General features: G+C 44.1%; 1 protein-coding gene across 2 annotated transcripts in view; it reads left to right on the forward strand.

Moving 5' to 3' along the window:
- The window catches only part of ZZEF1 (zinc finger ZZ-type and EF-hand domain containing 1), a 375,890-nt gene that overhangs the window by 12,697 nt on the left and 345,574 nt on the right, over positions 1 to 17,619 (forward strand). For both annotated transcript variants that reach the window (XM_073615049.1, XM_073615050.1), the window contains exon 2: positions 1,355 to 1,499. In XM_073615049.1, the coding sequence (XP_073471150.1) occupies positions 1,355 to 1,499 (145 nt within the window). The remainder of the gene's footprint in view (positions 1 to 1,354; positions 1,500 to 17,619) is intronic.

Here is a 17,619-nt window from a genome sequence, read left to right on the forward strand (position 1 = left end):
TTTGCACCCCTAACCCATGGACATTTAGCGCTCCCTGAGTCCCTTCCACTCGTGTAGTAATAAAACTCTGTATGGTACATTTTAGAATGTACCACTCTTTCTCTTTGTTCTACTTTCTTTCCCTTTTATCTCTGTCTATCCTAATTTATTGTGCCCCCCCCCCCATCAATCTCTACAGCCGTCTTGCTTGTTCTTTCTCTTATTCTTTCTCTCCCTTTTTCTTTGTTCCTCCCCCTCTTTTCCTCTGATCTGAGAACTGTAGGGGGGACTTTTAATGGCAACTATAATCACAGGTAGTGTTACTGTGTCTCCGGCTTCACTGTGTTTCTCACTTTGTGGCATCTCGTAGCAGTGACACCTATGCCAAAATCAGAAGATGGGGTCTCCTCCAGCCCCTCCCACTTCACATTCCTCACCAGTCCGCTGACCTCTAGTCTCTGCCCCCCCGCCATGCTGTGAACTGAATGGGCGGCTGTGAAGAGGCTGAGTGGGCGGCCACGGGCTCCAGGGACAACCCTGCTGGGCGGCTGCAAAAAGGCTGGGAGAGCGGCGTGGGCTTCAGGAACAGCCCAGGGTTCGGTGACCCCTGACAAATCGTCATTTGACCCCAGAGGGGGTCCCGACCCCCAGGTTGAGAACCACTGCTTTAAGGCCACTCCAAGGCTCGCTGTATTCTTGGCAAATTTATTGACGGTTTTGATGTTTATTGGCTTTAAATCAAAGCAATTGGCCATCAATGGTTTTATCTGTTCTGTATTTCCAAATAACCGGGTGAATAAATCTAGCATGGAAATTGAACAAAAATGCTCTTCAGCTGGCACTGCCATAGTTTTTGTATATTTCTATTATAGTTTCAGTTGACTGGTTTTACAAATCTGTGAAACAAACAAAATGTAAGTGGTCAATCATCACTGAAAACTGTTGGAATACCTAAAAACTTTCAACAATGTTGTAAAATGTATGGCAAACACAAGATCCAACAGTCATCGAGGGAAAGTGGTCTTGCACATGGGTTTTCTTTTTTCATAGTTGTCAGTCAGGATAAAGGCTAGTAACAACCTTCTTTTTATTAATTTGTATTCTTTTGTCAGAAACAAAAATAAACTTTACATTTTCCTATTGGTCATAATTTAAAATGAACTTGTGTGACTTTTCAATAAAAAAAATAAAGATACAGTGGATTGGGTGCATCACCAGCAGAGTGGATTTGAAAAAAAATAGTTTTTTTTTTTTTTTTTTTTTTACTGACAAAGTTTTTCCTCATGTTACGCTGGCATCTGCAAAGTAATGGAGTAGGTATATGATTCATATTCTAAATTTTTCCTTCTGAGATTAACCACGACTTCTCTTTCAGGCATTTGCACAGTTTGACGCGGAAGGCAATGAAGTGGTAGACTTGGAGAGCATGTTGGAAGCCATAAAGGCCTCCGGTGGTGCCAATCTTCAAGGGGAGCTGAGTCATGTAATCAGACAGCTGCAGGCCTGCTCTCTCACACCAGGTAACCTAGATACTGGAGCTATTTTTATTAACGTGTTTTGCTGTGAGTTGTTATGAAAGGACCAACATACATTATAATATTTTGGGGGCGTTTCCTATAGGCAGCTGCTGACTTATCCTGCTCTCCTGTAGAACAGTAGCAAATGGCGAGCATATGACAGAACAGTAGCCTCCATAGCTAACTAAATACATACATTCCAGTGTATCTCCGTTCTTGTAATGTTTGTGTCGCCAAGACAGAAAGTGAACAGAACCTCTCCGATGAGAAACAGCCATAAAAGCAGCTTCATTTGTAGAGCATGTAAGGATAAAAATTTGGTCCGTTTTCTGCTGTTTTTGTCATCTTTGAGACTTCCTTTCTGTTGTAGCACTGAGATGGATATTGTGAGGGGAAATCTCCCCAATAGTGTCATAAATGCCAGTAAAACGCATAATTCATAATTGAGGAGCATTTTTTTTATAAAGCAGACAATGTGACAGTTCTGTACTGTGATGCTTAAAGTGGATGTAAACCCTCACGTATACCCAGTGAAGTGAACAGCTTCAGATGATACACAGAGATTAAACAAATCACCATACATAAGTTTTCCATGTATATCTGTTGTCTCAGTTGTCTACATTCTTTAGAAATCTCAGATGTGTTAGACGTTTTTCTTCCTGTTTCAGCAGTGGGAGTGGAGTCTGGGCATACACTGTGTGTGAGCTGATTGGAGGAAAGGCACCCCCCCCCCCCCACATAGGCAGAGGAATAAAGAAACTTGCAGAGCTGTGCTGTGAATAGACCAGCTCTCTGCTTATCTGTCTCTAAGTTACCTCCCCAACAGAAATTTCCAGCTGCTTTTATCTCCTGTGTCATAGAACTTGTCAGAAGTTATCATGCTGATAATAGAGGAATGGAGCAGCACAAAGACAGGGGACTTGGGGCTTTGGAAAGAGATAAGTAAACACTACAAATATATGTGCCCAGGTCAGATTTCGTGAATGGGGTTTACATCCATTTTAAGTTCCAGAAGTACTGGGCTGTTTGTTACTCTTTTCGTTTTGTTTTAAGCCCCCGCAGTAGTTTCCTTTTAAAGTACTGCGGGGGGGGGGGCGCATCGGGGCACCGGGAAAAAAGACTTTCCCACACTGCAAGGGTTAAATGCTTAAGTCAAGTCTAGTGGTAAAGGGTAAGGTTTATGACCATTCCTGCGCCCTCTTCTCTTTGGCATTTCAGCCAGTGTCTGCATTGTTTGTGAAGATAGTGAGGGCTTATCCAGGAGAGTGCACAACACCTGTTTGAGGGAGGAATAAGGTAAGTATTGCACATTATTCCTCTACCTCTAGACTTAATAAACATTTATCCCTTGCGGTGTGAGGGACCCTAAAGTGTATGCTACCCTAAATATATATATTTTTTTTATCTGTGTGTTCACATATGTGTATTTTATAAATCGTAGTCTCTATCATTTTTGTGTACATCTTCCATCTGAAGTACCTGGTTGATCTGCCAATCGGCTTTCTTCCTTGTTCTGAACTGACCACACAAAGCACAGAAGCTGATATGTGTTTGCATGGTCAGCAGTTTTCATTATTTGGCATTCACAGGTACATGACACTGTGCAGACACACAGAATGCCTGTATTTGTATTTGGGTAGTTTGTTCAGTCGCCACACCTTCCTGACCAATCACAGGCTGCCTCTTGCTCATACCCTCTTCCAATCCTCTTGAACACACCCCCTGCACAAGAACAGCCTGCATCTTGTCACAGGCTGAACAGACTATGGATTACAAGGAACAGTGTGTCCTGTAACCTTGCTCCTCACTATCGGGAAGAAAAGAGGCATGGTCACAAGACAGAACTTTTTAACCTTGTAAAAAAAGATAATTTCTGATACCATGCAAATCCGTTATGGTACCTTCATAGTTATAATTGTGTTAGAACGTGTCTATAACATTGTTTGTTAATCACTTTTTTTAAAGCTGTGTACACATGGGCTGAAAATCTGCTGAAAAGAGTCACTTCGGCAGTAAGCGGCTGACTTTCGGCCCATGTGTACAGCTGTTCTACAGAAGCCAGTCTTGCGACCAGCTGCTCTCAGACAGGCGTGCTGAAAAACCAGCATCCAACCCCCATCCAATCAGTGCTGGCAGCACTTGTGTTCTGGGGAGAGGGCTCATCGGGGGAGATCAAGGTACTAACGTTGCTTATGTTAGTACAGTGATTTCTCGTGTTTTTTTTTTTTTTTTTTTTTTTTTTTTTTTCTTTAGGCCCCTTATTTAGCCTGCTGGGTTGAAAGAAAAAGACTTCTAGTGTATACCCAGCTTAAGACTTTGTTATCAATCATTTATTAGATATGTCCTATTGCAAGTCTATAAAATGATTTACAATTGTTTACACTGCTGGGATACAAGATCACAATCAATGTTGTGCATGCTTATAAATTCGCTGGCAGAACTTCTTTTTATTTATCTGCCTTATGTGTGGAGTCCTGCATTTATTTTAAGGCTTGGTGGGAAACTTGACTTCTAGATTATGTTGCTTCTAATTACATCACACTTGGTTTCAGCTGTTGATGGATGTTGTCGTCCATATGCGTTGCCATCATTCTTTTTGTTTTGAATGAACTTACAGTCTGAACTTCCACATTCATACATTTTTACATTTAAATGTTAACGTGGATGTAAACCCCCAACTTTTTTTTTCTATATATCATACTGTAGAGTATAAGATTTCCTATCATTTGAGCCCAGTGTTGCCACACAGAGTTAATCCATCTCTGAGCAATCCTTTTTTATTGTTCAGTGAGATAAATCTTGACAAACTGAGAAAAACTTTGTCAAATCCTCCCCCTTGCTGTGAGTGACAGGTGATTTACATATCTTTTGCACCAGCCTAAGAGACATGCATTATTTTTTAATTCCCTCCCCCACTCCTTTCTTCAGCAGCTCTGCAAGGATTGGCTGTTCCACACCTCAGCGCGATTTGGCATGATGAAGTCATGTGGTTACTTTCCTGTCTTTTCACTGGATGTTGGAGATCATAGCAGAAGTTCAGTTAGGCCCCTTTCACACTGGGGCGGTGGGGGCGTCGGCGGTACAACAGCGCTATTTTTAGCGCTGCTGTACCGTCGTTCTTGCAGCGGTATTCGGCCGCTAGCGGTTCGGTTTTAACCCCCGCTGGCGGCCGAAAAAGGGTTAAATCCGCTCGTACAGCGCGGCTATAGCCGCGGTATAGCCGCGCTGTCCCATTGATTTCAATGAGCAGGAGCGGTTTAGGAGCGGTGAATACACCGCTCCTTCCCCGCTCCAAAGAAGCGGCTCGCAGGACTTTTTTTACCGTCCTGCGAGCGCACCGCTTCAGTGTGAAAGCCCTCGATCTTTCACACTGAACAAACAGCGGAGGCTGTTTAGGGGCGGTTTTCAGGCGGTATTTTTAGCGCAATACCGCCTGAAAACCGCTCCAGTGTGAAAGGGGCCTTAGAAATACACAGGAGAAAATGCATATTGACAAGGGGAGTGTAGAGGTGGGCGGGGAGTCTACTGACATCACGACTCCACCCACCGAGCTCCAGACAACAGACCCACCCACAGAATCTGCAGTTTTTCGGTTCTCATAACAGACAGAGGGGGAGACATTAGACAGGTAAAGATACATGCAGGAGGCATGTATATCCTTATAGATAACCCCTATGGCAGTAGTTTAGAAAGGATGGCATTGGGTTTACAGCCACTTTAAAGCAGCATTTCAGGCAAATGGCTGTTAATGCAATTGAAAGATGTGTGTTTTACTTTTACAGTTTTACTTGCCTGTGGATTTGAATCTTGTAATGTTGTTGTTCACACACCTCTGCCTTGTCTGGGTAGATTGCTTAAGGAGGAGCTTCAGTGATTTGTGCAAAAATTAAAAGTCAGACACACTTACCAGTCCAGGGATCCAGCACTGTCCTTACCTAAGCTGGTTCTTCGCTGGTTTTGGAGTCCCCAGCGCTGCCATCTTTCTTGGGGGAACGGACTGTGACGACTTGCAGCTCACAGCTGACTGTGCACGTGTGGGTAGCGCTACACTTTCTGAATGGACCGGCAGCCTCCTGGGATGTGTGATGTGTCCCAGGAGATTGTGGGAGGGGGTCGTGAGCAGAAGTTTGGAATGGGCACCTATCAGAAATAGCTTCCCGCTCCTAAAAAAAAAAATATATCCAAAAGTGGCAGAGGAGGGGCGAGAAGGAGAAAAAGCAGAACTTCCCTTCTTAGGTGAAGTTCCACTTTAACTACCCGGTTATTCCCTGGTTCAGCTTTACTGTTAGCTGGATCATTTCCCTGCCTGTAAAAGAGAAGTGATGGCGTGAGTACTCTGGAGGCAGAGGTGATGTAGCAAGCTTTTAGAGCTAGGAAATGGATGTTACCTGCCTAGCTTTGTTGTGCGACAGAAGGGTGTAAATCACAAGGCTTTTCTGTATAATATTATAAATCATTTGGCAGGCAAACAGTAAACGTGTATTTCAACTGTGTATTTAATGGCTCTTGCAGGCAATTGCATTTGAAAGTGCCTGAAATGTGTTGGAAAGTTATAGCTTAACCACTTAAGGACCGAGCCTCTTTCTGAGATTTGTTGTTTACAAGTTAAAAAACTTTTTTTTTTTTTTTTGCTAGAAAACAACTTGGAACCCCCAAAGATTATACATTTTTTTTTTTTTTTCTAACGCCCTAGAGCAGTGATGGCGAACCTTGGCACCCCAGATGTTTTGGAACTACATTTCCCATGATGCTCATGCACTCTGCAGTGTAGTTGAGCATCATTGGAAATGTAGTTCTAAAACATCTGGGGTGCCAAGTAGAGGTCGACCGATATGGGTTTTTCTCTGGCCGATGCCGATGCTGATATTTAGAAATCGCGGTGGCCGATGGCCGATATGTGATGCCGATTTTTTTGGGACGATATATTAGGCCGATTTTTTTTTTTTTTTTTTTTCCCCCTTCATCTCATAAAATCTAACAGTTAGACCCCTTTCACACTGGGGTGTTTTTTTAGGCGCTTTTGGGCTAAAAATAGCGCCTGTAAAGTGCCTGTAAAACGGCTTCCCTACAGTCTCAGTGTGATATCCCGAGTGCTTTCACACTGAGGCGATGCGCTGGCAGGATGTCTTTGGAGTGGTGTATACCGCTCCTCCACCACTCCTGCCCATTGAAATGAATGCGCACCGCTGCCGAAGTGGCTGCAAAGCGTTTCGGCAGCAGCACTTCAGGGGCGCATTTAACCCCTTCCTCGGCTGCTAGCTGGGTTATAAGCGCCCCGCTAGCAGCCGAATAGCGACGCTAAAATGACGGTAAAGCGCCGCTAAAACTAACAGCGTTTTACCGTCAACGCCTGCCCGCTCCAGTGTGAAAGCAACCTTAAGTAATAAGTGATACAGAAAATTTTTTACATTTAAACATTTATTGAACAAAACAAACCTCCAATCAGTTCACTTGTATGTATAATTTAGATTAAAAAAAAAAATAACTATATCTTAAATATTAAATACACAAAAACAGGTAATCAAAACTTTTGGACGAAAAAAAATGGGCTAACTTTACTGCTTATTTTTTTTTTTTTTAATTAGTGTATTTTATTTTAAAAAATTGCGTTTGAAAGACCGCTGCGCAAATACCGTGTGACATAAAATATTGCAACAACCGCTATTTTATTCCCTAGGGTCTCTGCTAAAAAAAATATATATATAATGTTTGGGGGTTCCAAGTGATTTTCTAGCAGAAAATACAGAATTTTTACTTGTAAGCAACAAATGTCAAAAAAGATTTAGTCTTTAAATGGTTAAACTGAGAACTTCTACACACAGAGTTCAGTCTATTGATAAAAGAACCCGAAGAGATACAAATGTATCTTCTTATCAGACTTGGCAGGCTGCCCAGAGGAGGAGAAGAAACCTTCAGACAACTTGCAATTGACTTCTATTACAGAAGTCATTTGCAAGTCCCGCTGAAGTTATAATCGGCTTTTTTTATCAGCATAATCGGCCGCTGCCGATTAAGTAAAAAAAGCCAAATATCGGCCGATATATCGGTCGACCTCTAGTACCAAGGTTCGCCATCACTGCCCTAGAGAATAAAATGGCGGCCATTGCAATACTATCTGTCACAGTGTATTTGCGCAGCGGTCTTACAAACGCACTTTTTTGGGAAAAAGTACACTTTTTTAAAATTAAAATAAGACCACAGTAAAGTTAGCCCAATTTTTTTTAATACTGTGAATGATAATGTTACGCCGAGTAAATTGATACCTAACATGTCACGCTTCAAAATTGTACCCGTTCGTGGAATGGCGACAAACTTTTACCCTTAAAAATCTCCATAGGCGACATTTAAAAAACTCTACAGGTTTCATGTTTTACGTTACAGAGGGGATCTAGGGCTAGAATTATTGCTCTTGCTCTACTGATCGCGGCGATACCTCACATGTGTGGTTTGAACACCTTTTTCATATGCGGGCGCTACTCACGTATGCGTTGGCTTCTGCACGCGAGCTCATGTTGTCATTTAAAAAAAAAAAAAAATTTGACCTTTTAAGAGCTATGGGTTGAAGTGACGTTTTGATGTCGCTTCCGCCCTGCAATGATATGGAGATGGGTGGGGGCCCTCTTCCCCTCGCTCGTCTCCATGTCAGGCCACAAGAAGGATCCGATTGCCTCCGCCACTGCCGACGGCTCCAGTAAGCGTCGGAGGGCACCGGAGAGGGGACCCCTCTCCCGCCCCTGATAAAAGTGATCTCGCGGCAAATCTGCCGCAGAGACCACTTTTATCTTAAACCGGACCGCTCACTGAAGAAGAGGATACCGGTGTTATGGCAGCTAGCTGCTGCCATAACAACAATATTTCTCTTCAAACAGCCAATGTATAACGACGGTGGGCATCTGGAAGTGGTTAAAGTATAACTAATGGCAAAACCTTTTATTTTTTTCTATTTTTGGATAGAGTGGAGAGAGGTTAGAGCACCTGTCAGTTTTTATTGCTGTCTGTGTCCTCGTTAGGAAAATTCACACTATTTGACCTGTATACAATTATCATTGAAAGTAAAAGAAAATCTCACCTTTTTGGGTTGTCCCCAGAAAAGTAATAGGAAGAAAATGCTCCAATGGGGATACTAGTTCTGTTGACCTGGGGGTTCTCAAGGAACTCCCTTTATTTGCAGAGATTTCCTCTCACTTACCATTTGGCTATGGGACAGCAAGTGAAGGGAAATCTCCATAATGGGCCACAGGTGGTGAAAAAGAATCTGACGGTAGTTATAACCCCTCCCTTGCCTTATCCAAAATGAAAAACATTTTTGCCTATAGCTCTACTTTAAGGCCCCTTTCACACATGCGGACCGTATGTCCGTATTTCATCCATCCGTTTTCGGATGAAATACGGACATACATGCATCCCTATGGGATAGCGGGTGTCAGCGGATGTACATCCGCTAACACCCGATGTCGTCCGCCTCCGCTCTCGTCCGATTCTGCGGACGGAAGAAAATCCTATTTTTCTATCCGTCTGCAGAGCGGATCGGAGGAACACGGACAGACGGTCCGTGTTCCTCCGATCCCCCATAGGGGAGAGCGGAGATCTGACAGGGCGGTCCCTGCACAGCGATTTTTATCGTGACTGCGAAATCGCAGACACATCGGACATTTTTGACACATTTTGGGATCATTGTCATTTATACAGCAATCAGTGTTATACAAATGCACTGATTCCTGTGTAAATGACACTGGCAGTGAAGGGGTTAACCACTAGGTGGCAGTGTAGGGGTTAAGTGTGTCCTGGGGAGTGTTTTCTAACTGTGGGGGGAGGGGCTGTGTGTGGCACGTCACTGATCTCTGCTACTGATCACAGGGAGCAGAGATCAGTGACACTGTCACTAGGCAGAATGGGGAGATGCTTGTTTACATTAGCATCTCCCTGTTGTTCTTCTCTGTGAGACGATCGTGGGTATCCCGGCGGTGATCGAGTCAGCGGGACCCACGACCTGACTCACGGAGCTTGCCGCGCCGGCCCGCAGGCCGCCTCTTAAGGGGCAATGTACAGGTACGTGAATCTGCCTGCACAAGCCCTTCTGCCGCAGTATATCTGCGTGAGGCGGTCGGCAAGCAGTTAACTAAAGCTTGAAGCTTTATATCTGACTGCAGGTTGGAAGCTTTAGAGGGTGTGATCACTGACCAGAATGAATCTGCTGCTTTTCCTGTTTCGCAAGGGCCTAAGGCTGCATTCGCGCATTAGCAGCTCTGGAATGTGCAAAATTGCTTGATTTTTCACGCAATTAGGAAATACACTTGCACTGTCATTTTATTTCTTCATGGTATCCCAAGTGCAGCATAACGGATGTGTGTTTTTTCACCTAAAAAAATGCACAATTAAAAATGCTCAAAAAGGTGCACGAGTTGCTTCACTGTGTTTCATTCATAGGGTAGACCTTTGAAATGAATGGGCTGCTCTAGGCGCATATTGCGCATGTAGCCAAATAGGACACAGGTGGCTCATTAGGAATGTGTGTGTGTGTTGGGGAGGGGGAGAGATTTGGGTAGGGTGGGGATTTTAGATGGCAGGACTGAAGTGAGCCCTGGGTGTTCCTTTCTCCTGCTAATCTGGACTTCTCTTTAGAGAATGTAAGCTTCAATGTGCATGGTAACATTATAGGAAGTGATGCCAATTGTGTTGGTTCTATCAGAGAGATTCTGCAGTTGGAAGTGTAACAGAGCACAGATACAAGGTGGGTAAAATGTGATGTACATAAAAAAGGTGATCTTGCGGGAATAACATACTCTAGGTGTCCCATGGTTCTGACAAGCAATGGCCAGGGGTACAGTAGAAAAATAAAACACATAAGGGGTAGGCTCCAGCTGTTTATCTAACTTGGGTATTTATAGCCTGTGTTTACGGGTAGCCTCATCCATAAGTTCCCTGTAGATTAGGTGATATAAACTAGTGAAGACTATGATGAAAAATAAAGGTGGCAGTCTAGTTTTGAGTAAATACAGATTATTATTTTGTAAAAATAATTTGTAATTTTAACTCTAACATTCTAAGGTTGTCCACAGATGGACAGATGTTTTGCTTGAACAATGAGTGATGAGACCTTTTGCTGCTATCTGTCCCATTGGCAAACTGCCAGGTTCTGGTGCAATCTTTCCTTGCTGACCAATAGTTGACTTGGTGCAGTGTAGCCAAATTCAACTTTTAGAGGAAAATGCAAGATTTGCATATGACAACAGGTGTCGCTATTTTGCTATCTGTTGTTTTGACATGCAGTTATCACTGATGTGATGTGCTGTATTTAGCTTGGTTTAAATTGCCCTGGGCTTTGACATTATTGCTTTTAGTTAATATTGTTCATTTGTATTCGTGATGAGTGACTGTTGTAGTGCAACTCGTTGTTGTAATGCAACTAGGGCTGCAACTAACACACTTCTTTTCATAATCGGATATAAAAAATAAAGTGTGGTCTAGAATTTAGCTAATATGTAAAGTTTAAAAAAGACACTTTATTCTTGAATATCTATATGCTGTGGTAAATGTAAATAATCAGCTACATAGTTGGAGAACAAATATCTAATCCCCTCTGAGAATAACAGAATGTATACTAGATATATTAGAGGTTGAATCTGGTACATATTATCAGTCTCAGATCCAAGTTTTTTTTCTAAGAAAAAAAAAAATCCTAAGACACTGTTTTGCAGATTTTCAGATATAATTTGAATATATTATACATGACAAACTCCCTTGTCTTTTACTTTAAATGCCTTTACTTTGTAATGCCTTGTATTACCACCAATCTCTCAGCCTCCAGCTTCTCTGGGTTTCCATGGATGCTGATCTTTCTTTCACAGAACCCTTAAAGTGATTGTAAACATTGAATTTTTTTTAATAAACAACAACTTTGTTATACTTGCTCTGAGCAATGCACATATCTGCCCCGATCCTCCTCCTCTGGGGTCCCCTGCTGGCGCACATAGAGCACCTCTATAGCAAGCCACAAAGTATAGTATAGGGTGCTCCTATAGCGAGGTAAATAAAAACTTCTGCCTTTAGAATCACTCAGTTCCTCCTCCTGCCCAAGACTAGATGTCCCATGAGGCATTGCACCTCACACATTCACAAGTTCACAGGTGCTTACTGATATGTATGTATGGATGGTGTATTGAGCTGTATGGTGTGCTGCACTATGTATACTGACATGTATGAACAGTGTACTGAGCTGTATGTTTGTGTTGCACTGTGTTGTTATGTAAACAAATATTGCAGTGTGTATGCTGGCCAACTAATCGATTAAGAAAATAGTTCTCAACTATTTTCATAATCCTATTTATGTCGATTAGTTGTTTCAGTCCTAAATGCAACCTGTCAGGTGTGTTGAATTTAGGATCATTTTCTAAACACAGGTTTATTTTTCTTTGCCTGTTCCCACTACTATTATAGAGAACTTTTCCTATCAACAGGTAACTTTTCAGGCCAAAGCCACCTTGTCTTTAGGATGCTTTTTTATCAGAACATATGTAAACTCAGTCACATGATTTGTCTGTGACAAGTTCTGTTTGTGTTGGCGGTTCTCTTGGTAATCAGATTCCCTGCCTTTTACTGGGGATAATAGGAATGTTTGCATATTGAAATGTGTTTCCAGGTTTGTGCTTCATGCTTGGTTTCTTTTTTTTTTCTTTTTTTTGTGGCCAGTCCTACTGCTTTGTCACTTCCTAGTAGTATCACACTGTTCTGATGACTGAAATGCTCTGCTTGTGCATGAATGTACACAGCCATTTTTAGATGCTTTAAATTGCTGAATATTTTGGTTGCACAGCTTGTCATTTCCTCAGCACACAGATGGCTAGTACACTATTTTTAAGGAGATCTCGCGCAACCCTCTCGCTCCTTCTGTGTGGTCCACTGATGTTTTTTTACATATGACAAAAAATAGGCCTGTTTAGCCTCATACCAGATTCCAGCAGCAAGAATCTGCATATTCTTGCAGGCAAGAATGACAAGTCGGTGCACATGAAAAGCAGCCCAAGCTTGGATGCATCTGGCTCAGTCCAATTTAGGACGTCCTGTCCCTAACCACAGGTGACACTTTGTTGTACAGCTGCATGCAAACCGCAACAGCCGTTGTCAGCCTGTCAGTACTGATGCTTGAAGCTGGAATCTAGTGAATTCAACTGAATGAATGCATGAAGGAGGCCTAATAGTAAATGTGCCCCCTGCTGTTCTACAGTCAATGAGCTACACTTCCTTACATAATTTCTGAGGGGAGGTCCCTCCAGACCCAAAGCACGCTGCAGAAATAGGAAGGGATAGCCCAGACACCGCACACCTCACCTAGCCAGAGTGGTTAGCAGGTAAAAGCAACCATAACTCTATTCATCAAGGCAACATCCCCAACATGTTTTGCCCCAACCCGCAGGCTTAAATTATGAAGCAATAAACCCTGACGGGTTCTAACCTTCCCATTCTATCTAAACAAAAGTATATAGATACTTTACCTGCATTAAGATAAAAAATGTTCAGTACTTGCAGGGCGGACACCTCTTTTATACCTACCTGAGTCCTCTCTCAATCCAGCACTGTGCCCGACTGCAGTAGTGCTGGTCTTGCGCTCTCTCTTGCGCTTTCTCTCGCGCTCATGTCGGGCAGCTGCTATTGGCGCATGCCCAGTTTGGGAGCAAGCCCAATTGTGCTCCTCCTTGGCAAGCGGCTTGCTATGGTGGTGCACGTAGAAGCCTTTATAACCTGGATGCCGGAGCCATGGTAATTCTTTAGAAAATTTTTTTTAAAAAACGCCAGACACAGGACAGTCCTGATCCACAGCGCGATGCTCCAGCAAGGAACAGAGGACAGCATGGATCCAGTTGAACCAGGTGGCAGTGGTGCCGGCTCAGGTAGGTGGACACTGGGGTGCCTTTGACCTACAGGGGCTGGGGGGGGGGGGGGGTGGGTGATGGACTCAATGTAGCACCCATTCCCCCGACCCTTTTTCAGAGTCATGTGAATCCTGTCAGCGGCTGGTGGGGGTGCACAAAGTTTTCCCAGTGCGCCAAATCAGTGGACCTTGCCTTTTGAGGACATGGGTGTCCTTAGGGAACCCATGGACAAAAGGATGGAACTTCTGCTGAAAAGGTCATGGGAATGAGCTATGACAAATCTAAAACCAGCAATGTCTACAACAATAGTGGCTCGTAATTTGGAGGTCTGGCTGTACCAGTTACAAGGCCATTTGGAAAGTGGGACCTCCAGGAAGGATATTCTTGATTCCCTTCCCGTGCTGCACAAGGTGGCAGGTTATATGGCAGACGCATCTACTGAGTCGGTCAAGCTATCGGCAAAGACCGCTGCCCTAATAAAGTCCTCTCGCAGGGCTTTATGGTTAAAATCCTGGTCGGGGGACCCGGCCTCAAAAGTTAGTCTGTGTGGCATCCCATTTGAAGGAGACCTCTTGTTCGGGCAGGATCTAGAAAAATTTCTAGACCGTAATGCAGACAAGAAAAAAGGCTTTTCCTATCAAAAGTAAAAAAGGCCCAGGGAAACGTTTTTTTTCACCCCCAAAGACAGGACAACAGGGTCAACCTCTAAAAAACAGCGGGCAAGGGGAAAACAGAAAGGGGTCATGTTTTCCTCTCCTAAATCCCAGTGACTTGGTTCCTGTGGAAGGGAGCGATTGGCACAGTTCCTCCCACAGTGGGAAAAGACTACCCCAAATGCATTTATACTGAGGATATTCAGGGAAGGCTATCAAATTCTCTGCCCGCAAGGACATTTGTAACCACGCCTCCCAGGGATCCTCAGAAGATGACAGCCTTGTCACAAATTGATGACTTGGTAGACCAACAGGTCCTTATTCCAGTACCACAGCGAGAAGTAAACCACGGTTTCTACTCTCATGTTTTCGTAGCAAGGAAACCGTCAGGCAAATTCCGCCTAATATTGAATTTGAAGTCACTGAACAAATGGGTGACCTACAAGAAATTTTGGATGGAAACGATCTTTACGGTGAAGTCAATTCCTCCCCCAGATTGGGTCATGGCCTCCCTCGATCTGAGGGATGCCTACTTACATGTCCGGATCCACGAAGAATCTCAAAAGTTTTTGAGGGGGGCAATCAAATGGGGAAAGCAGGTCCGACATTTTCAATTCAGGGCCCTGCCATTCAGCCTGTCCTCATCCCCCAGGATTTGTACGAAAATCCTGGTGGAGGCACTGGCCCCCCGGGCTGAAAGGGATATCGGTCATCCCATACTTAGAAGACCTTATATTTTTTGCACCCTCCACGCTCCAATTACAGGGAGATCTGCGGGTGGCTATTTCCTTTCTGGAAAAGCTGGGGTGGTTGATAAAAGGGTGAAGTCGAATCTAACCCCGGCACAGATCGGTTCTTGGGGAACTCAGTGACGCAGAAGATCTATCTCACAGAGGAGAAAGTAGAAAAAGTGAAGGCGACAGCAGCCTTTTTTCATTGCAACTTGGCAGTTTCCATCCGTTCAGCTATGTCAAGTCTGGGTTTCCTGACAGCAACAATCCCTGCAGTACCATGGGCAAGGGCCCATTTCAGGTGTCTCCAGGCCAATATCCTGAACAGCTTGGACAGAGCGCAGGAATCGCTGGACGCGACCCTCCACCTATCTCCAAAGACTAAGGTCTCTGTGGTGGTGGAGGGGCGAAGAGAACCTTGTGCAGGGTCTATTATGGCCTTTTCCACTGTCCATCCGTATCACCACAGATGCCAGTGCTTGGGGCTGGGGGGCCCACTGGGGGTCAAGAGTATCCCAAGGGCGCTGGGAGAAAGCACAGTCCCAAAGAGCAGCCAAATGGAGGGAGTTGCAAGCGATCTGGGAAGCGCTAAGGGCATTTGCCAGAGAGCTGAAAAGTCACCACATACAAGTCCTCTCGGACAGCGTGGTAGCAGTTTCTTATTTAAACAAACAAGGGGGAACAAGGTGTCCGTCCTTAATCAGACTAACGAGTGCCATCTTTTCTTGGGCCAAGAGGAACCTGAAGTCAATATCCGCAGTCCATCTAAAGGGAGTGGACAATCACCTGGCGGACTTTCTGAGCCAACACCAAGTGTACGAGTTAGAATGGTCACTAAGCAGGGAAATCTTCCAGCTAATAGTAGATAAATGGGGACTTCCAGAGGTGGATTTGTTCGCCAACAAATCAAATGGGGGATGCCAGGATGACATGTGTGGCACCTGGGGCAGACCGCCCTCTTTTCGGTTCCATTATCTGCAGTTTTTTTTCTTTCGGCCTATATGTATTGGCGGCTCAAATTTCGATGCACCTCTACAAATACATCTTTTAAATGTTGCCACCCCACTTCATGTACATATCCTGCTTACAGTTGCGAATACCTTTTTTTTTTTCCCCCCTTTTATCTTTTAAAGGGATACTAAAGTCTTGAGTTTTTTTAAAAATAACAAACATGTTATACTTACACCCACTTTAACTCTAACTCTTTCCAAGTGGTCACGCGACTGCAAAGCTTCAACAAGGACTCATTTCAGGTGTCTCCAGGCCAATATCCTGAACAGCTGGGACGGAGGGCAGGAATCGCTGGACACGACCCTCCGCCTATCTCCAAAGACCAAGAGATCTCTGTGGTGGTGGAGGGATGAAGAAGACCTTGTTCAGGGTCTATTATGGCCTCTTCCAGTGTCCAGAGCCCCCCTGCCCCAAAGCACCCACCCCCTTATGTTGAGGGCATATGGCCTGGTATGGTCCAGGAAAGGGGGGGGTTGCTTGTCCCCTCCCTTTTCCTGACCTGCTGGGCTGCGTGCTCGGATAAGGGTCTGGTATGGATTTTGGGGGGCCCTATGCTGTCTTTTGGCGTGGGGGTTCCTCTTAAAATCCATGGCAGACCTAAGGGTCTGGTATGGTCTTGGAGGGGGAACCCGTGCCGGGTTTTTTAATTTGATGTGGTGTTTCGCCTAAAGGTTCATACCAGACACAAATTCGGATCCCCGTTCATTGAAGTCGGACGGATTTTGGACTTCAAGTCGCAGGGCAAAGACTGATCCACAGTTGTGAGACACTTGTGTCGTACCAGTGTGAACCTGGCCTCAAGGTGGGAAAGTAGCCGTCATGCGTTGAGACAAATATAATATGAGATCAGTTGCTTGATTCTCGCATTCCATTATCTCATTTTTGGAAATGAATTTGCAAAAATTGCAAGTTTGATAAATTTGACATAATATTGCAAAGTTTGCAGGTTGTTATCAAACAGAAAATGATTCAGAATCACTTGATAACTATGATGAAGCTGGAATTATTTTGGATAGCCTCCTAATACTGTCTAAGTTGGCTCTTGACTTGCTTGGTTATGTAAAACATGCTTTACTGGGAAGTCTGCTGGGAAGCCAAACTGTAGAGCTGTTGTTTGTTAGCCGTGTATAATAGTAGGGAAGTGGTGAGGAAGTGGGAAAGGGAATAAACAAAATAATAATGAATTTTACCACTTGCCACTTTTAGAGTGAACCTGTGCTTTGCTCATAAACACAAGCCAACATGTTCTTTTTAGTAGCAGCCTTGCCATAATCTTATACTTGCCTTCCTCTTGCTCCTATGCCACTCCAGAAGTGAAGAAAAATGGAACTTGCTCCTCTTCCCACATGACAGTGATGGAGCTTGGTTATTCGTACGCTCAGCCCCATCAATGTCAAATGGGGGTGTAAAGGGAGTCCTCGGCACTGTGTAAGCTCAAAGTCATGACATGTCATGAGTCATGACAGGACTAATTCTCCTTATGTTGCAGCCAAACCAAAAGCTAGCCTATTGATTTGCCTTGCATGAGGATGAGTATGTGTTTTTCCACATGTTAGTACAGACACAATATCAGTGTGGTAGCTGTAATTTTCAGATTTATTTGCACCCCTTGTTTTAGAACTGCTTTGGCCTACTGTAAATATATGGTATTCAGGTGGAAACTGAAACGGGGTGGAGAGAGAAAACTGCACAGCACACCTGAGTGCAGACACCGAGCCGAAAAATCAGGATGCAGTTTTCTCTCTTCACCCCCTGCCTGCTGATTGGACAGTGAAAACATAGCAGCAAACAGGATGCATGATTGGATGCGAAACGTGTCGAGGCTTCTGGTTAACACCAATGTCACTTCTTGCCCCAA

This window comes from Aquarana catesbeiana, linkage group LG02, assembly GCF_042186555.1.
Source record: "Aquarana catesbeiana isolate 2022-GZ linkage group LG02, ASM4218655v1, whole genome shotgun sequence".
Lineage (NCBI taxonomy): Eukaryota > Metazoa > Chordata > Amphibia > Anura > Ranidae > Aquarana > Aquarana catesbeiana.